Here is a 21,510-nt window from a genome sequence, read left to right as displayed (position 1 = left end):
ACTCAGGAGTAGACCCCTGGAGGGGAGGCGAAAAGCCACCTCCCGGCTCTGGGGGTCTCCCCAGTATGCCCTGCACGCTTGCACAGGGCATACTGGAGCTTCTGGGGACAGTGCAGCCCCCGAGTTCCCCAGCCCCCACTGGCTCTGTCATGGAGCCGGCAATTGTGTGGGTGGCCGATCCGGCCACCCAGGGCTCCCGCTCTGATCGTGAGTGGGGAGAGCGGTCTTAGCCTGCTCTCCCCGCTCTGCTGCAGAAACTGAGTCTCACTGATTGTGAGACTCGGCTCAGTGTCTTCAAGGAACAGACGCAGCTGTTGTATCAACTGAAGCTGATAGAAAGCACTCCTGGCCATAGCTTCAACCTGAGAAACCAGAGTGAGGCCTGGGTCCAGAAGCACTCCCAAGCTACATACCCCTTCCTTAAGGGGATGTGCAACCCCATTAAGAACAGGAAGATCTATCATGTTCCTCAAAGTATGACCCCTCACCATGAGTACCTGTGTATTGTTTGGATTCTGTTTCAATTTATTATCCCTCATCCAGTCCATTACTGTCTGTATGCAGGAATTTAGGAGAGTTATACCATTTCTTGATGATGATGTCATGGAGAAATATATTGGGTGTCATTAGTGCATTGATAACACCCTGCTCAAAATCCCCTGATGATCTCACTCAGAGGTATCATGTAGATATTAAAAAGCATTGAAGATAGGATGGAGCCTTGAGGGACAGCATACAATAGCTCTCGTTTCAGAGAGAAACTATCTCCTACTAACACCATCTGGAATCTACCTGAGAGATAGGAACAGAAGCACTGCAAAGCAGTACCACCTAATTGCAAATCCCCAAGTGATCCAGAAGGATACCAGAGTCGATAGTATAAAAGCCACAGAGAGGTCCAAAAGAACCAACAGAGTCACATTCCCTCTGACCGTTCCTTGGTAGAGACATCCATCAAGCCGACCTAGGCTGTCTGCACCCCAAAGCCTGCTCTAAAACCAGTTTAAAATGTATCTAGATAATCAGTATCTTCCAAAACTGCCTGGAGTTGATCAGCCACCACCCTCAATTACTTTGCCCACTCAGTGGAGGTTGGAGACGCCTATAATCACCCCTCATTGTGGGCACTAGGACAGACTTCTGGTCTCACAGTTGCTTCCTTCAAACATGGAGGCATCGTGCCCTCCCTCAGCGAGCAGGTTTAGTTTAACTAATTTGGTTTGTTGCTGTCACAACCAGAGATTTAGTTTACTAATTCCCCAATGAGATTTTGATTGCTTTTTAATAAATGTAGAATGTTTTGCATTAGAAGCTTGTCATCCGGGTTTGTATTGCTCCCACATTTGTGTCCAGGTTAGTCCTTGATGTGGAAGATCCCTTAGTACACATAAGACTTGCTCCACATATTTTAACAGTGGTTGTTTCTAAATCCTACTGAAATTAGAGGCACTTGAGTGAATCGTGACTAACCTGTCTCGTTGATTTCAATGGCACTTAGTCATGACTACCTTTCTTTCAATAAAAGCCATATATCTCTAGATTAAACAGTTCAGGTAGCACTGTGCTAGGAAAGGCCTCAGTCTGTCATGCTGGAAGGCTGCTGCCAGTCAGTGTAGACAGTTTGTGGTTAGATGGAGCAATGTCTGACTCAGTAGAAGGCAGCTTCATATGTTAATATGGTAAAAAACATCCTGGGTCAAGAGATCCATTGAACTTTGTGCAAGACTTCTAAGGGGACTTGCTTTGTTAGGCTGCAGACTCTAACTGCAGCCTAACAGTTAGGCTCAAGTTGCTCTGAGCAACCTTAGAGTAATGATCAGGATATTAATATCAATATAACTGAACAACCACTGTTCAACATTTTAAAACTTTTCAATAATAATGTAACTACTGAATAATATCATTATTTGGTTCTCTCTCTAGCTGGTGATGTTTTGGAAATTACCGGAAAGGTTCACCCTGAAATTGGCCTGATTGGAAAAGACATCATATTGTCCTGCCAAGTAAAAGGCTGCACATCTTCCAGTCTAGAGGTGTGCTTATTCAAATGGGGACACTCCAAAAAGAATGCCCTGTACATCTACAATAGCACAATGCAAAATGAGGTTCAGGAAAGCAGCAGAGGAGAGAGCCACAAGAATGGAAGTCACAAAGGGCAGTATAAAGAAGGACTCCTTGAAGTGACTCTCCTCCAGGTGCAAACAGCAGACAGTGGGCAGTACATTTGTGCCATGACATGTGGCCGTGTCCATAAAGCAGTTGTCATGGAGGTGATTGTTAAAGGTAAGTATAAAGGCTTCTATGGTTGAAACCTCTAGAAACAAAAACTTCAGAATGTAGCCCACTAATTATGAATTGTGTACTGCTACAGTATGTACTTGAAAGCTCTCAAATTGCATCTTTGCAATTTTATTTGCAGTCCCAGGCTTGCAGCAAAGCAAGGAGGTTTGTTGATCCTTTGGTTGGACCATATTGGCAAAGCAACAGAACTCTCTCAATTGCTTCAAAATGCAGCTTAATTTTTTTTTTGATCTTCAGAGTAAAACTGTTGAACATCAGAAGGAATCTTTGCTAGTGAAATCTTGGCTTGTGAGATGTTCTGGTGTCATTTTACTAAGAACTATGGGTTCAGTATAACTTTAATGGTTACAAAGGGGGCCTTCTGAAAGTGTGTGTGTGTGTGTCTGTATTATTTGATTTTTAAAAAGTATTCCCTAATGTGCACACTGTACTTTTAGGTGGACTGGAAGAGTCAAGGTATAGATACTTTGCCCCATTGCAAAAAGGGGCCATACACTAGGGGTGCGCACAGAACTGGCTGGCCTGGTTCGGTTCAAGTCCAAACCGGACCAAACCGGCCAGTTCGGTCCATCACCCCCTCAAACCCTCCACCCCTAGTTCAGGGGGGTGTTCGCAGACCTTTTACATCTTTTTTTTAAAAAAACGTACCCTCTCCAGGGGGCATCTCTGAGGTGGTGGGGAGTATCCACAGAGGTTCCCCCCCACCAGCCTTCCTTTTCTCAAAAACAGCACCGTTCAGCTGTTCTTCAGCCTGTTTGGGCTTTCCCCTGGCACAGTGGCCATTTTGGAAGCCACCACACATGTGCAATGGGCCCCTGCATGGCGGGTCATGACACACACCCTGCCGCCTTGGAAAAGCCCCCAAGAGGGGGTAAGTTTAAATTATTATTATTTTAGTAAGAGGTCTGCGAACCCTTTGAATGGGCTGAGGGTGGGGGTTTCAGTCCGGGGTCCAGCTGAATAGGGGGTGGTTCAACTTCGAACCAGTTCAGTTCTGAACCTGTTCGCACATCCCTACCATACACACAGATTTGAATTATGTGCAGAAGCAGCTGTTCTGTGAAAAATCTCCTTGGCCATCCACTGATGGTAGCTATAAATGCATAGTCCTGGTGATATTCCAGTGATCAGGTACCTTAGATTGGTAAAATAATAGGAGAGTTGAAGTGTCTGTGTATTTAATTGTCTGGACTTAGTCTCTCCCCCACTGCTCCTCTTGCAAGGCAGTATTCAGAGCAGGGCATTTAGGTTAGGCGTGTGTGGGTCTGAATTAGGAGCATAGAATATAGAAAGTTTATGTTTAAAAGTAGGAGCTAACATCAGACTAGCACTGCACTAGTGCAAGGATGTTATGTTAGGGAGTTCCACTGAGCCAGGAGCTTGCATTTCAGACTAATATTGCAAAGGTGCACAGGGTGTGCTTGTGTAACATGTGCCACCCCTCCTGCTTTGAAACCTCTTCATCAATCCATATATGTTGTAGGGAATGATGCAAAGCTATCTGTTGTCCTCATGGTGCAGGCAGACCCACTGTAAGAGACTGTAACTCTGAGCATCCGCTTGTGCGCATCTTTGTTCGTTGCACTAATGGTTCTTTAGTCTGGATGTCAGCCAATAAGTTACAGTGCTGAGGAAAAGTTTGTGAACCCCCTGAATGGTCTGTATTTTACAATTCTTATTCAAATCATGATTAGTTCCTAATGAACACCCTGATGAGAGAAGAGAGAAAGGCACCCCACTGAATAAATAACATAGGCAAAAAGGATATATTTTGACTATTTACTCAACAACAAACATATTTGTGTGAAAAAGTATGTGAACCCTTCATTTAGCAACTTGTGGCACCTTCCAGAGCAGCAATAACTGCAAATAAACATTTCTTGTAACTGTGACAGCTCTGAGACATTGAGGGCTTCCTTGCATGAACAGCTCACTTCAGGTCTTGCTACAACACTTCAATAGGGTTTAGGTTGGGACTTTGACTTGGCCACTTCAAAACACAAAATCACTTCTTCAGCCATTCTGTGGTAGATTTACTTGAATGTTTAGCAGGGGCATAGCAAGATTGGAGTGGGCCCAGAGACGAGATTTTAAAATGCCCTCCCCCAAAGTCCAGGACCTCCACACACCCCAGGTTCCCAAGGATTTAAGTCTGATATTTCAAAATAAGTATGCTGCCTGGAAATACATTTCACTGAACACACACACACTTCACAATATATAGTGATATACATTGAATACTATATATTTGTGCTACTTTTAATGCCTAGAACACACTAGAAACACTAATTATTAAAATGGGCCCCTCGCTGCAGATTAGCAAAGGAGACTTTCAACCATGCAGGGTGAGCCTATGTATGTCTTCTCAGAATTCTGAACAAATTCAGTAAAGTTTGATTCCAGGAGGTTTTTCACATGAGGCTTTTAAAACCCTTTAACACACATCTCCTCTGGAATGGAGGTGCTGCATTCACATGTTGGCCAGATTTACCCTAAGGAAAATAAATAAATAAAAGCACAACACATGCGTCACAGTTCTCACTCATGTCACAGTTCTCACTCAGACCTTCTGGGTTGCAAAACAACTTGAACATAAGTGTATTTATGAATGAATGAATGAATGAATGAATACATAAATAAATTTGTTCCAGAAGTTTTTGTAATTTTCTGCCATGAAACAAGCCACTTATAGGACTTTTTAGATCTTTTTTTTAAGCCAGCAAATTTTCCAATCAGTTTTAAATTAAATATTCAGAGACTTCTCAGTCTCTCTCTCCCCCCGCCATCAAAGCTCTATGGCAAGCAGATCCCTATATGGGGGGGTGGGGTGTAACCACAAAAAGGAATTCACATTCTACCTGGCAAAGGCTGAGCTGTCTGGCCTGGGCAGAGGGTCTGCTGCAGAGAACTGTGGTGGCCAGTGGCCACTCTGGCTGCCAGCCTCCTTCCCGGGGCTTGCCAGCCTACTCGAGTTCAGGCTTCACTAAGGCCTACACGGAGGCCTCCCTGGAATCCCCACCCACCCACTGATCAGCTGAGAGGAGGGGAGAAAAGCAGCTTGCCTGCTGCTTTGATTGCCGGCCAGGACGACAAGCTGGTGAGAGGGCAAACAGGCAGAGGCGTATCTAGGGAAAATAGTGCCTAGGGCAAGCACTGAAATTGCACCCCCTGTCCAAACATCTAACACCCATCTGATTCTCTGTACATAGTGCCAAACTGAATATGTGTACAGTGACTTATATCATATTAATTCTTTTAAAAAAATTTTTTTTTTAAAATTAATATTTTTAATATATTTTTTTTAAAAATAATTTAAAAGAAATACCTGTGGCCCCTTCAGGGGGCTTCCTAAAGGCTGTGGGGGGGGGTCTTCCAAGGTTTCCCCTCCCCTCTCTGGCCTCTAGGGCCTCGCAGGGACCATTTCAGCATGTGCGGTGGCCATTTTTTAAAAAATATTTTTAAATGGCCACTGAAAACAAAATGGCAACTGTGCATGCTCAAATGGCCTCTGTGAGGCCTGGCATGGCCTAGGGCCTCGCAGAGGCCATTTGAGCATGCTCAGTGGCCATTTTGTTTTCAGCAGCCATTTTTAATTTTTTTAATTTATTTTAGAAAAATGGCGCCCCCCTTCAAGTGGCGCCCAGGGCACGTGCCCTGCCTGCCCTACCCCTAGATACGCCCCTGAAAACAGGGCAAGTGGCTGAGGGGCCTTGGGGCTGGGCAGGGGGCAATGGGGAGTCATGTGAGGTGTCTCTGGGGGGGCCCTCAAGGCAGTAGGGATGGGCCTGGACCGGTCTGGAGGCCATTGAAAAGGTCCCCTTGAAAAGGGTGGTTCGGTCCGGGGGTGGGGGGTCACTTTAAGAGCGGCGGGAGGGTTTACTTACCCCTCCCGCCGCTTTCCCGCTCTGGTGCTGTAATGTAATGAGTAATTGGGGCGGCGGGATACCTCCCTGCTGCCCCTTCCCCGATCTTGCTCTACAAAAACTCCCAGTAATCCTTTGTGCGCGCGCACACGGCGCCAGAGCGGGAAAGCGGCAGGAGGGGTAAGTAAACCCTCCCGCCGCTCTTAAAGCGACCCCCCACCCCAGTGCCGGACCGCAGTGTGGTGGTTCCGTGCACACCCCTACAAGGCAGTGGGGCCCCGAGACGACTGCCTCCCCTTGCCTAATGGTAGTTACGCCCCTGATGTCTAGGTTCATTGTCTTGCTGCATGACCTACTTTAGGCTCAATTTCAGCTTACAGACAGATGGCCTGACATTGTCCTCTAGAATTTTCTGATATGCAGCTGAATTCATGGTTCTGTTAATGATGGCAAGCCCTCCAGGTCCTGATGCAGCAAACCATGATGTCTCCTTCACAGTTAGGATGAGCTTCTTACTTTGGAGGGCAATGAGGCAGGTCTCACGATCAATGAGACCCGCCTCCAGAGGGTTTGCGGGGAGAGCGGGCTAAGCCAAGAAGCAAGCCCTGCCTGGGCAGCTGCTGTGGCCACTCACACGATTGCTGGCTCCGTCACAGAGCCAGCAGGGGCTTGGGAGTTCGGGGGCTGCATGGCCCCTAGTAGTTCCAGCATGCCCTGCACGAGTGCACAGGGCACACTGAGGAGACCCCTGAGACGGGAGGCTGCTTTTTAGCCTCCCGGTCAGGGGTCTACTCGTGAGTGGCTGCTATGCGGAGCCGTGCTGTGGCAATACATGATCCAAAAGCTGCAGTTAGCGGAGTGCTCGCTCTGCTAACCTCGGCTAAGGGGAGGGGGAAATTAGTGGAGTTTGCTGCCGGAAGCCACACGGCTCCCGTGGCAGCACACAATCCACTAAAAGTGGGCTAGGCTCCCTTAGCCCGCTTTTAGTGGATCGTGAGAATCTCCTTATTGTTTGATTTTTGCCAAACGAAACATTTGTTATTGTGTCAGAAAAGTTCAACTTTGGATTCATCTGTCCAGAGAAAATTATTCCAGAAGCCTTGTGGGTCATCCAGATGCTCTTTGGTGAACCTGAGCCAGGCAGCAGTAGTTTTGTCCTAGCTATCTTTCCATGAACGCCATTCCAATTCTGTTTTTTCCTGATGGTTGATGCATGAACCTTCACAACAACCACTATGAAAGAGGCCTGCAGAGCTTTCGATGTTTGTCTGGGGTTCTATGTGACTTTGTGGATGATTTTATTTATTTATTTATTTATTTGATTGATTGATTGATTGATTTGTTTGATTTTTTCTGGGTTGCTCTTGGGATAATCTTGGCAGGACGGCCACTCCTGGGTGCAGTCTTCAGCTTTTTCCTTTTGTAGACTATCTGTCTGATAGTGAATGCATGGAGCCCCAAATGCTTAGAAATTGCTTTGTAACCCTGACCGGACAGATGAGCATCAACCATTCTTTTTTGTAGGTCCTCTGGAATTTCTTTTGATCGTGGTATGAGTTCCCACTTACTGTCATGATGCAGACCTAACTCAGGAACTTTAGTAACTTTATAAAGGACACAATGCCCAAACTCAGCCATGCAGCTTTCCTCTGCATGGTGGTTTACTTCTTATTCAATCAGTTAGGCACCTGATTGTGATTAGCCCATTAATTGTTCTAGGGGTCTTACTATCTCACATACTGATCCTGAATTAATCTCACTGTTCCCACTTTGTACATTATTGTGTCTCAGGAAACACAGCATTGTTTAATTCATGCCCATTTATTGCATTAAGAAAGTTGGTTTCCAAATATGTAAGGATATCATGGTAAGACCTTACAGAGGGGTTCTCATTATTCTGCTTGGGATTCACAAACTTTTTCTCTGCACTGTATATTCATTCAATTTTTCAATACACAGTATCTTAATTTTTAATGCAGGGGCATAAGAAGGTTGGCACCCCCTACCTCCAGGAATGTGCAACAGGACCCACTTCCATGTTCTGATGCCATCTATGCTGCGTGCACTGGCATTAGAGCTGGCCACACCCATTAATCAAAACCAAATTTGAACCCTGAAATTTACTAAATTTTGAATGTATGTAAAAAATTCATTCCAGTTCTGCTCAGTCAATGTGCTCTTTTTCTGGAACATCTACACAAAGTGGCACTATCATGAATGAATGACATGCAGATTAACAAAGAGTCAGTGTAACATGAGATGGCCTTGTGCTGCAGATGGGGACAACTAACTTAGCTCCAGCACTCATTCTGAGGGGCAGGGAAGTAATTTCAGTTACCTCCTCTTCCCCCCAAGCCCTGCCCTCTGTTTTAAGTGACAATATGTCTCTGTGGGTAATGCAGCCCAGGGGGATATTTTCCAGTGACACAGTGAACTTTCAGAGGAAGGGGAGGCTTGCTCCCCTCTCCTGTGAGTGCTGGTGCTGCTTTAGTCTGGATCTCTTCCACAGCACCAGCACATCTCACACTGCACTGGAGCTTTGTTAGTCTGCTTGTCAGGTCATGTGGACAACTATGTGGAAGTCATGCAATAGTTTCCAACATGTATCTTTGTTTTCTAGATGTAGTTAATGTGACTGTGGGGGAAGATGCCATTCTGCCCTGCCAGCTGATGGAAACTCATGAACCCTCCTATTTGAAGCTGCAGTGGAGAAGAATCAGTCCTGGAAAGAGTCAGACCATCTATTCTTACCTGTACCAGGATACCTGTCCAGTGATTTATTCTGAAGACAGGCTTGGTGACAAGTGTTCTTGTTCAAATAGACCTCACATCAGAGAACAGTTTGGGGAGAAATACAAACAAAAGGCAGAGGTCTTCAAAGGCAATGAGTTAAGAAACTGGAATTGTTCTCTGAAGCTAAACAACATTCACAAGTATGATGCAGGGAAATATGTATCATCAGTGAGGTTTAACTCACTTCACAAAGTGTGCATCCTCAATCTTTCTGTGAGAGGTAAGAGAGAATGAATAAGATGAATAACATCCCCTCCCCTATTGCGCCCTACCCCACTGATTGCAAGGATGGAGAAATAATTGGAGGCAATATTCTCAATTGCTTTCTTTTGAATATCTTCAAGATTAATCTGAATGTGTGTTGCAGTAGAGAAGAAATATTGGAGCTTGGATTAAACAGGCATCAGCTTCAAAAATAACCATGGCATAATATGCCAGCTATGAAGAACAGTGTGGTGAAGATAGATGCAAATGCCCTAGTTGACTGGCATGGACGAGAGATGCCTTGATGAATTGTCCTTTTCCTTTGCATGGAGCAGTATGGGTGAGGTAGATTCACCTACAGAGTGACCTGCAATCACTGTTGGCAGTATCATTCCTTCGCTGTCACAAAAAGCAACCCCCCGCCTTGGGCAATAATCCAATCTAATTCAAAATGCAAGGGAAGATGTGTGACTATTTCCCTACTGCTTTCCCTAAATGGTGCTCTTGCATCTACTGGCTACTATTCACATGTGCCATAAACTGCGGTCATATTCTCTTAGATTTGTTTTGTATCTGATGATGGGGAAAGAGCGGCTAGCTTTAAAACCTCTAGAGAAGCTTTATGACGTGGTCTATATGCAGAGTTCAGGGGAAGCAGCCCTTGGTCCTGTGCCATTTCCAAAATGCTATCTTGGCTCCTAAGAAAATGAGGACCATTATTTAATTTGCATTGATTGATTGCATTTATATACTGTCCCATATACAAATCTCTGGGCAGTTTACAAATTAAACCATAAATCACCTTCAAAACAGCATTTAAAACTAATTAAGTAACTATCAATTTTTTTAACACATTATGAACTAAAAGTCTGATAAAATAGGTGTGTTTTCAGCTCTTGCTTAAAAACACCTAGAAATTGGGAGGGGCGCCCCTCCAATTTCCTTTGGGAGTGCATTCCAGAGCCCTGCAGCAACCCTAGAGAAGGCCTGGTTTTGGGTTGCTACCAAATGAACTGGTGGTAACTGCGACTGGAGTGCCCCGATTAGCGTAATAGGCAGCGGAATTCGTGAAGAAGAAGGTGCTCTTTTAAACACCCTGGACCTAAGCTGTTCAGGGTTTTATAGGTAATGACCAGCACTTTGTATTTTGCCCAGAAACTTATTGGCAGCCAGTGTAGTTCTTTTAGTATGGGAGTAATGTGGCCTCTTCAGGTAGCCTTGGAGACCAACCTGGCTACCACGGTCTGTACCAATTGCAGTTTCCAGACTAAGCAAAAAGGCACCCCAAAGTAGAGTGCATTGCAGTAGTCAAGCCTGAATGTTACCAGCATATAGCTGGCTTATCAGCCAAAGCTGATAGAAAGCATTCCAGGCCACTGATTAAACCTGAGATACCAGGGAGAGGTTTGGGTCCAGAAGTACTCCCAGACTACATACCTGTTATTTCAGGGGAAATGCAACCCCATCAAAAACAGGCAGATCTAAACTATTTCCCAAGTTCTGACCTCCCACAATAAGTATTTCCATAATGTTTGGATTCAACTTCAGTTTGTTTTCCCTCATTCAGCCCATTACTGACTCCAGGCATTTAAGTAAATTAAGCCATTTCCTAACAAAGTTGATATGGAAAAATATCCGTTATAATTGATAACGTACTGCACAAAATCTGATTATCTCCCCTAGTGGCTTCATGTAGATGTTACAAAAGCACTGAAGACAAAATGGAGCCCTGTGGGACTCCACACAATGTGGCCTTCTTTACGATCAAATGAGAAAGGGTTCAGGGCTTGCGGGGAGCCTTGAAAAGCTTACCTGCCCTGCAGACACACACCCAGACATGAGCTGCCCCCTCTGGCAGTGCAGAGGATCGGGGACCGAGATGCATCGTCCCAGCTCCACCCATAATGCACTGCACGTGAGTGGGCAATGCATTATGGGGATTCCCCTGGCATTGGTCAGGAAGCTGTTGCTGTGTTGGTGTGGCACGCCTCCACATGGCACCAAAACATGATCATTTAGCCTGGGCTAAAGGTGCACTCATGCCTTTAATCCTATCCAACAGGCAGGGCTGTTTGGTGGGTTTGCTGTCACGCCACTGCCAGGAGCCACACGGCTCCCGGCTTTTCTCACGCGCAGGCAAAACCGGGCTTGGCTTCCTCTGCCCAGTTTTGCCTGAACATGAGAACAACAACAGCAACTCTCATGTTCTGAGTGTTTTGATTTGTATGTAGAGGTGGGCTATTTGAACTGCCCCCACAAATACATTAAACTCTAATAATAAAAGGTGTGTGTGAGGGACAGTCCACCCCCATGTGATTATGTTGACTAGACCAACCCACTTTCCCCCATAATACCTAACCAGGTGCTTCTGGAAAGCCCACAAGCAGGGCAAGAATGAAGAATGGGAGGAGGAGAATTTGTCTCCACTATAGTCTCAAATTTGATTTGCTGCACCTCATTTACCATAAAACTATGAGAGCTTTCCCCCCAGGAAAAGTAGCAGCTGTGTGGGCCAATCTGGATCACAATTGTGGTGGTGCAAGGAGGCTAAAGCCTCCATCCAAACATGCCATGGCCTCAGTCTGTGGGGGAAAGTAAATCAAGGTGCATTTGTGTCCTTTGTGTGTGCACATGTGCATGCATGAGCTCTTTTTGAAGCACATTAGTATTATGTATTAATTAATATGCACATAAATATTACAGGAAGTCCACACTTCCATTAATGTGTAGTTTGACGCACCAGTCAAACTACATTGAGCCGAATGGAACATGCTTCCAAGGGAATAGGGTTAAGCTGAGGTTGCACATCAACAGCTGTGAGAGCAACTTAAAACAAAGGACATTATGCAGATAGAACAAATATTCAACAGCTTAACTTTTTAAACATAATACCTAAGTCCTGTTTAAGAATTTTATCACTACATAGGAACATAGGAAGCTGCCATATACCATTGGTCCATCTAGCTCAGTATTGTCTTCACAGACTGGCACTGGCTTCTCCAAGGTTTCAGGCAGGAATCTCTCTCTCAGCCCTATCTTGAAGAGGCCAGGGAGGGAACTTGGAATCTTCTGCACACAAGCATGCAGGTACTCTTCCCAGAGCGGCCCCAACCCCTAAGAGGAATATCTTACAGTGCTCACAGGTAGTCTCCCATTGAAATGCAAACCAGGGCAGATCCTACTTAGCAAAGGGGAAAATTCAAGCTTCGTACTATCTATCTATTTTACAGGTAATGCTTCAGTTATCGGAAATGTTATCCATGAAATTGGTCAGACTGGACAAGATCTGATATTGTCCTGCAAAGTAAGAGGCTGCACACCCACTAAGTTGCATGTGCAGTTATACAAATGGGACAGCTCCAAAAATAAAACCTTGTATAGCTACAGTAGCACAAAGGAACGGCACAGAGATCAGAAAAGCAGCCCTGGAGACAAACATGATGATGGAATTCACAGAGGACAGTATAAGGACGGGGTCCTTGAAGTGACACTCCTCAAGGTGCAAACAGTTGACAGTGGGCAGTATGTCTGTGCCATGACATGTGACCATGTCTATTCAGAAGCTATCATGGAAGTGAGAGTAGAGGGTAAGTATCAATGCTATGATGCAAATAGATGAGTGTGTGCATGTGTGGGAGATTCACAGCAAAGTTCAATAGCTTGCATCTTCATATGTTCAATTGCACAAAAGCAGTAATTTAAGAACATTTTATGTACTTAGTATGGTAACTTTTAAAATACATGGTTATTCCACATAATTTTATGTAAGTACATTTAAAATGGGTTACAGAAAAACATGTCAAGTTATACTTAAAAGAAATTTCTCACTAAATTCAAACAGCTGCCCTGAGCAGTAATGCAGTGGAGGGGCAGGGTATAAGTATTTTAAACAAACAAACATCTGGAATTCTTTAAAAGAAAGAAAGACCAAACAAACATTGGGAACACAAACCAACAGGCACATAGACATCCATCTTTTTGAAATCAATGGTTCCTAGAATGCTTTCTGTATGGGTATTGTAGCCATATTCCTTTATTTCAATCTTTTTTCCACATTTACAATCTAGAAAGAGGTTCATTTAGAGATTTTAGGGGAAAACACTGTGAAATTTGGCATACATTATAGACTTGAGATTAGTAACACATAAAATGATTTCACATTACCTTAAATTTATTTTTGTCTTTTCAAAATTGAGTTGTAAAACAAATTTTTAAAAAATAGAGTTTAAAAACTTTGGAATTTAGTTTTTTTAGAGAAATTTGAAAATGTGCAAACTTTAGTTCTGTGTTTTAGCCTGTTTTCCTCATAGAAAGTAATCTTATGAGATCACGTGTGTGTGTGTGTGTGTGTGTGTGTGTGTGTGTGTGTGTGTGTTAGGGCTTGGCTTGTTTGGTTCGAATTCGAACCAGCTTTGAACCAGGTAGGTTTGGTTTGGTTTTGCTGAACCCCACCCCCCCAGTTAGGTTCAAATTTGAACTGGTTCTAAAAGGTTCTACATAGCATATAATGGGAACTCAAACCATCCATTATTCCCTATGTGGAATACATAGGGGCACAGAACTAGGGTGGGTGGTAGGCACTCAGGGGTGCCTACCACCCACCAAACCTCAAAGCAATTGGACACTTCTGTGATTAATAATGAATTTTTGGGGGGGAAATTCAGGTTTTGCATTTCTCCCATAGGGAATAATAGGGATTTGAGGATGCCCCACTCATCCCCTTTGGGGGTGCCTGGGCACCCCAAATTGGTTCTGGGGGGCTCAGCAGCTTGTGCCAGAACTCCCCCCAGGCAACCCCAGGTCCGTTGGGTTTACGGGGGTTTTCCGGGAAATTTTTTTCTGGCCTCTCTTAACAGTATATTTCAGAGTGGATTCTCTGGTTTGTATATAATATTATGAAAAGCTCTTCAGAAGGGCTGTCTGGGGGGAGTTCTGGCACAACCCACTGTGCCACCAGACCCACTTTGAGGTGCCTAGGGGCCCCCAAAAGTGGGGAAATTGGCCAGATGGGCCACCTCAAACCCCATTGTTCCCTATGGGAGAAATGGGGGGGGAAGCAATTTTTAAGAATCACATAAAATCCCCCATTGCTTGGGGGTTCGGTGCATGGTGGGCGCCCATGGGTGCCTACAACTCACCCCAGGTCTGTGCCCCTAGCAGGCTACACTACCAACACACAGTGACACAACTAAAAAGACACCCAGCTAGGAACCAAAAAAACCACCACAGAAACTGACCTGCTGCTGCTGTGCCCACACAAATGCAAAGCAAAGGGACCCAAACCAAACAGCACAGACTACACAACAGCCACAAAAACCAGCAAGAGACCTATCAAGGCAGCACAAGGCAGTACAACTAACCCGGCATCACACAAACTGCAAAGAAAGAGGGGCAAGGCAAAAACACACCACAGTGAAGGAGGAGAACTTAAAGTAACACACACAACACCCCCCCCCCCCCCCGCTCTTCCATTTGGGCATGCATTTTGCAAAAATTCAGCCAGGTCTTCCAAGCAGACTCTCATCAGCAGCAGGCCAGAATGAAGCCAAGGAAGACTGCAAACAGAGTGATGTTGTTTAGCCAGTGTCTTGGCTTTAAATAGGATTTGAAACTCCCTCTTTTGGAAGCCCTCACCCTTGCCCTCCCCCCCTTGCCAATAGGGTGTCAATTTCCAAGGACTGGCACAGTGCAGAGCCTACCAGAGAGTCAGACCCATCTAGCTAATCAGGAAAGTATTGAATTTAGCAAAGGAAAATCAAGCAAAACAAGTACACAAAATGGAGCATAGGATCTAAAATGGCCTCTAGAACCTTCAAACTGGCTCAAACAGGTTCAAATTCAAACTGGCTCTAAAAGGTTCTAAATAGGGCATAATGGGGATTCGAACCAGCGCATTATTCCCTATGTGTAGTAACTGGGGTGGTTGGTAGGCACCCAGGTGTGCCTACCACCCACCGAACGCCAAAGCAATCGGACATTCCTGTGATTATTAATGATTTTCTGAATTTTTTTTCAATTTTTGCATTTCTCCCATAGGGAATAATGGGGATTTGAGGATGCCCCATACCCCACCTTTGAGGGGTGACAGGGCACCCCAAAGTGAGTCTGGGGGCACGGGAGGTATGGCCTCAACTCCCCCCAGGCAGCCCCAAGTTTGTAGGGTTTATTGTTTATTTTTAAATAATTTTTTTTAAAGAATTTTTCCTTTCATTGCAATGCATAGGAGTATCTCCCCATTCATAAGTAGAACTGTGTGTGATCTTAACTGCTGTGAACTCTGAGTTCAGAGTTCACAGCAATTAGGGTTACTCTCACTGTCCTACTTATATGAATGGGGAGATACTCCTATGCATTACATTGAAAGGAAAAAATTCTTTAAAAAAAATCTATCTATCTATCTATCTATCTATCTATCTATCTATCTATCTATCTATCTAAACAATAAACCCTACAAACCTGGGGCTGCCTGGGGGGAGTTGAGACCATATCTCCCATGCCCCCAGACCCACTTTGCAGTGCCCTGGCACCCCTCAAAGGTGGGGAATGGAGCATCCTCTAATCCCCATTATTGCCTATGGGAGAAATGCAAAAAATGAAAAAAATCTTAAGAAAATCATTAATAATCACAGGAGTGTCCGATTGCTTTGGTGTTCAGTAGGTGGTAGGCACCCCGGGTGCCTACCACCTGCCCTTGATTTGTGCCCCAAGGTGCTCTACATAGTGAATAATAGGCCAGTTCAAGTCCCCATTATACCCTATAAAATAATTTAAAAATTCAAAAAATCATAGGAGTGTCCAATTGCTTTGGGGTTTGGGTGGTAGTTGGCACCCATGGTAGTTGGCCTACCACTCAGCCCAGTTTGGGAGGTTTGAACCTGTTTGAACTGGTTTGAATAGGACCAGGCTCTGTTTGGTTCAAACCAGACCGGCATTGCCAGTTCAATTCCCTGTTTGGTTCAAGTTCAAACCTTCGAACCAAACTGGTTTGAATTTGAACCTGTTTGCACATCCCTAGTGTGTATCTGTCCATCTATGTCCCAAACAACTGCGCCATATCTGGACTTATCTGGCCCAAATTTGGTGCAGTTTTAATGCCACATAGGAAAACCTCAGTGGTGTATTTTGTGATGATGTCAACCATCCCAGTTTAGGATGGCAGAAGTGAGTTGTTTGAACTGCTAAATGGATTTGCACCAAATTTAGTATACATGTTAAGATTTGGTACAGTTGCAGTGCCACATAGGGACACACCAACAGTGTATTTTGTGATGATGTAATTGACCTCAATTCAAGATGGTGGGTGCATGAACATTTGAGGTGGAAGTGGATTAACTTGTGAACTGCCCAACTGATTTGCTCCAAACTAGATACACATATTAAAATTACAGAGAACATTAGACCTTGATATCCCATAAATGAATTCTGGAACCCATTTCAAGATAGCAGCTGTGTGTGTGTGTTCTCCTCTAACAACTTGGATTAAAAATGAATTTGGATCAAATTTAGGACAGTTGTAGTGCCCCATTGGAATATTTCAGCAGTGTGTTTTTAGCCTACTTTCATAATGAAAAGTAGCCTTGTGAGATTGCCTTTCTATCTGTCTGTGTGTGTCCATGTGTCCATCCGTCCATCGCTAAATAACTTTCCAATACTTGGACCAAATTGGAACAAATTTAGTACAGTTGTAGTGCCACATAAGGACAACTCAATGGTTATTTTGTGATGATGTCATTCCCCCAATTCAGGATGGCAGATGCATGAATGTTTGAGGTGAAAGTGAGCTAATGTTTGAAACACTTAACCAATTTGCACGAAACTTGGCATACATATTAAAATTATAGAGAACATTAAACCTTGATATCCCATAAATGAATTCCAGAACCCATTTCAAGATGGCAGCTGTATGTGTGTGTTCCCCTCTGAAAACTTGGATTAAAGATTAATTTGGATCAAAATTAGTCTTGTATGTGTGTGTCGCCTCTAACAACTTTGCAATGTTGGGACTGATTTGGATCAAATTTAGAACATTTGTAGAGCCACATAGTGACATTTCCAAAGCATGTTTTATAATGACATCATTATCTCACTGCCATCCTCCACCTATGTATGGCACACCCTGTTCTTATGGATGAGGCTCTGGTGACTACTTTCTAATTTTACCCTGCCTATTGCATTTGGTTTTTAACAACAAAAAGTGCATGAATTTGAAGGTGGTAATTAGCAATTAAAATTATAGTGAAAGCAAAGTAGGCAGATTACTTCTTACCAGAACTTCTTGTTTTTCTTTTTACTAAGCAATAAACCTGTCTAGGATTCAAAATGTCATCCTCTTGAATAATAAGTAAAATGTGTCTATTAACTAATAGGACTTTAGATCAAAAAGCTCAAAACAAATTCCCTGCATAGATCGTGTGTGTACACACACACACACACACACACACACACACACACACACAATCTGAAGTGATATCTTTGTTCACTTGGGTCCTGGAACTCTCTATCCAGTGCAAAAACTGTAACTTTGGTTTAATTTACAGAAATCACTTTTGTCTTTCAGAGTTCCATGACCAGAACACGGAAATCCTCATGTCCTACTATTTTGTTTGGCTATGTAAGTTTATTTGGCTGAATGGGCTGTGTAATCCTCAGGGAGAGCTAGAACAAGAGGTAGACGAGCAAGGCAGCCATCTATGGTGCAGAACATAAGAACATCCTTGCTGGATCAGGCCAAGGCCTATCTAGTCCAGCATGTTTCCCACAGTGGCCCACCAGATGCCACCAGATTGCATAGGGGTGAAACAAGTAACATATTTCACTAGGAAGTGTTAGTACTTGTGCTATAAAAAGTATGGACATTCCAAATTAAGGTGCCCATTTAAATTGCTGTGCTATATAATCTGTAAAGACTTTGTGCAGTCTCATATATTATGCTGCATATATTATGCATATTATTATGTATATTATATTTTGGAGAGTTGTTGGAATTAATTTACCACCGTCCTTGCACAAGGGCACCACCTTGGTCCAGTGGGCCATTGGTTTTCAGAAACTCCAGCAGGCTCCTGGAGGTGCAAAAGGTGAGGGGATGGGATGGTCCCTTTCTCCAGCAGATCCAAATAGATTTTTTAAAATTAATTTAAAAAAAAAAAAAAGCTGGACAGGCACATGCCTGGGCATGCACAGTACTCCTTGCCTACTTAGGCACAGGTGAATGTGCTAATAGAAAGGAGGAGGCAGGATGCACTCGCCTCCTCTTTAACCCCATTGGACAGAAAAGGAAGAGAATGATGAGTGTGAGAATGCCATAATCCTAGCCATAAGGAACTGCACCCAACTCTTAATAAAAAGCAGAAATGTGAACGGTCCCAGCTTTAGTTTGCTTCATGCTAACTTACACTTACATGCTTTAAAGTTTACATGTTTTCATCCTAATTTATTCTAATTTAAGCCACTTCATCCGACATTAAATCCCATAGTCAGGAAAATCTCCAGCACTTTATTAGTTTGCATGAATGCACCACTAATATCTTTTGTTTCTCCTCAGATTTCCTATATGTGTTCTTGATAGTGCTGTGTATTTTCACAAAAATTGGTAAGCTCCTGTTTTTCTTTGGTGGCATTTTGCATGCCATACAGTTTTGTATGTTGCATTTTGTAAATTTTCAGATGTAGCTCATATAGAGTTACATATTGAGGCTACACATAAGCGTGCAAAATCAGGCTAAGGGAGCCCAACCCAGTTTTGCATGCTCGTATGAACCACTGGGATCGCACCTGATCCTGGTGGCCACCACACGGCAACAAACCCACCTATTTAGCCTCCTAGTTAAATGAGGTTTAAGGAGAAAGTGGTCCCTTGACCTCATTTAATTGATCATATGTTTGCTGTGGCTGCTTCCAGCCACAGCAGGCACACTCAGGAGGAGGGGGGTTAAGGCACATAAAACTAAGTTAAATTAAAACTAAGAATGAGTTACTTGGGGAAATGGTTGAATTATAAGTTTCCCTCCCTTCAATATAAGGAGCTTCATCTAATGGAGGAAGCCTTCCTCTTTTGGAAGAAAGTCCTTCTACTAAATAAAATTCTCCCTGGATCCAGCCCAGTGTTAGTGGTTGATGATGATGATGATCTACATTTTATATCCCACTCTTCTTCCAAGGAGCCCAGAGTGGTGTACTACATACTTACGTTTCTCCTCACAACAACCCTGTGAATAGGTTAGGCTGAGAGAGAAGTGACTGGCCCAGAGTCACCCAGCAAGTCTCATGGCTGAATGGGGATTTAAACCCGGGTCACCCCAGTTCTAGTCTAGCACTCTAACCACTACACCAAGCTTTATCATGGTGGAGAGAGCTTTTAAAAAATTATTAAATTCAATCATAAGCATTCAAACATGAATAAAGGTGGGAGGTCCATGTGGTTGCCAAATTACAGATTATATTCCCAGCAATTCCAACAAAATATAGTTTTGAGGGTGGCATCCCTTAAAGAGGATTGAATCTCTGGGGATTAGCATTCACCTGCCCTAAATTTCTTTCAGTCATTGCTGGGAGAGAACAGTACATCACGTATTATAGATGTGCAAATATGAAGACTCTGAAAGCCAATAGTTACCACATTGTTTTTTCTGTGGTATGCAATCCAGGGTATGAAATGCATATGCCTCTTGTCAAGTGTGAATTGTGTACATGAGGAGAGAGAGAGAGAGACCAGCACCATATTTGTGAAGTGTTTGTCCTGATGGATTGTTCGCTTTCGTTTATGATACGTGTTTTCAGGAACAGTCTTGCTAATTAGTACCTTGCATGGATGCAAATTGTGACAGTTCCTTGGATTGAAACTCTGCTTACTACTGCCCCTTGTGGTGACTTGCTGTACTACAGCAGCTTTTGAGATTCCAGTCCCTGTGCTTCTATTGCTTGGTGAGGCCCATGATTGGCTTCCCTGCAGGCAGAAAGAGTATAAGAGGCTTCCTGTCTGAAGCAGAGCTTCAGATTCAATTTTCAATTTCTCCATTTCAATTTTTTCTTGCTGCTTGCCTATGATCCTGACTTTTAGTTCCTGGTTTGTCTCTGACACTTGATTCTTTGCTTAGTCTGACCTATGGAGTGTTCCTGACCTTTGCCTCCTGGTTTGTTCCTGACTCCCTGATTGACTTGACCTTTGGCACATTCCTTACCTTGGCTACAGGCTTTGATCTCTGAGTCCCAACTGGTTGATTGCTTCCTTGGCTCTCCTGGTCCCGGATTCTGGTCTTCCACCACCTAGAGGTTGCCTAGCAGTTTCCCATGCCTCAGCCCTGACATGTTGTGTCTAGATCTGATATTGTAGATAGGAGAATGACTAACATAATCAGTATTTGATCTCCTCAGTTTTTTTTAATGACTGATTCCACTCTTTCAGCCCAGTTGTATATATAGTATCCAGAGACATGTCCCATGCCTTAGACACACACATTGTCATTGTCAGTGTTGACTAGCAGCAGGTGTATAACTAGGAAACAAGGACCTTGCAGTCATGCAACAGCTCTTAGTGCTATTATACTAATCCACACTTTGATTGTGAGAGGGATTAGGCTGAAAGACTGGTTTGCTGTGCATTTTGCCACCAAAGTTGTGATGTACTGATCAATGACCATAAAAAAGATGAGTTTTAATTTTGCCACTAAAACTGCAACTTTAGCATAAAATATGACAGTGCAGAAATTACAGATATAGCCTCATTTTGCAACAGCCATCAAGAGCAGTATTTAATTAAATTACTTGCATTGTAAGAAATATTTTATTTTTTTCTTTTCCAGGTAAATGTAATAAGGAAAATGGTATGTTTTTAGAATATATTTTCCTTGACTCCATTCAGAACTGGGCTTGGCAAAATAGCTTTTATTACCCTCCCACCACCACCATTTTTCTAAAATCCCGAATTTAGAAACCTATCTCTTTCTCACTAATGTAAGAGAGAGTTCAAGAGAGTCCAAAGATCTTTCCCCACCAGCTCTCCCCAATCCTCCTCTCACATCCCCACTGACCTCCCTGTATAACCCCTAAACCCTTGTCTGTGACCCCATTGGTTCCCCAAAACTTACCACCGAAGATCCTCAAAGTCCTGTGTGGGGTTTCCCTCTTTCCTTAGTGCCTAAAACACTGCAGTTTCTACAGACACTTCAAGATGTCAGGAAACCTGGCAAACTCAGATGCCCTTGAGAAATATGTTTCCCAGTGTGCCTAGGATGCTGTTTCTGAAGTTTCCTCAATGCCAAAGACTGAAGGAAATAATGAACAGGTCTTCAGAATGCAGACCTTTCTGCTGTGTCAGTATCACTACTAATTAACTTTGGAGGAAGGAAAA

The 21,510-nt window shown here is 43.6% G+C and overlaps 1 protein-coding gene across 1 annotated transcript; it reads left to right on the top strand.

Moving 5' to 3' along the window:
* The first annotated feature begins 2,057 nt into the window (after positions 1-2,057).
* Positions 2,058-21,500, top strand: LOC128330182 (uncharacterized). Its single transcript, XM_053262622.1, has 6 exons — positions 2,058-2,283; positions 8,785-9,177; positions 12,392-12,748; positions 17,719-17,772; positions 18,706-18,753; positions 20,963-21,500. Exons 1-6 carry the CDS (start codon positions 2,094-2,096, stop codon positions 21,088-21,090), a joined length of 1,170 nt encoding a protein of 389 aa, XP_053118597.1. The 5' UTR covers positions 2,058-2,093; the 3' UTR covers positions 21,091-21,500.
* Positions 21,501-21,510: the final 10 nt, after the last annotated feature.

The sequence above is a fragment of the Hemicordylus capensis genome, chromosome 6, assembly GCF_027244095.1.
Source record: "Hemicordylus capensis ecotype Gifberg chromosome 6, rHemCap1.1.pri, whole genome shotgun sequence".
NCBI lineage: Eukaryota > Metazoa > Chordata > Lepidosauria > Squamata > Cordylidae > Hemicordylus > Hemicordylus capensis.
Note: the sequence above shows the minus strand (reverse complement) of the source record. Positions and strands in the feature narration are given on the sequence as shown.

Coding starts and splice junctions, on each gene's coding strand:
- LOC128330182 (XM_053262622.1), top strand. CDS start 2,094: ATGCAAAATGAGGTTCAGGAAAGCAGCAGAGGAGAGAGCCACAAGAAT. Junction 9,178..12,391: donor CCTCAATCTTTCTGTGAGAG/GTAAGAGAGAAT, acceptor TCTATTTTACAG/GTAATGCTTCAGTTATCGGA. Junction 12,749..17,718: donor CATGGAAGTGAGAGTAGAGG/GTAAGTATCAAT, acceptor TTTGTCTTTCAG/AGTTCCATGACCAGAACACG.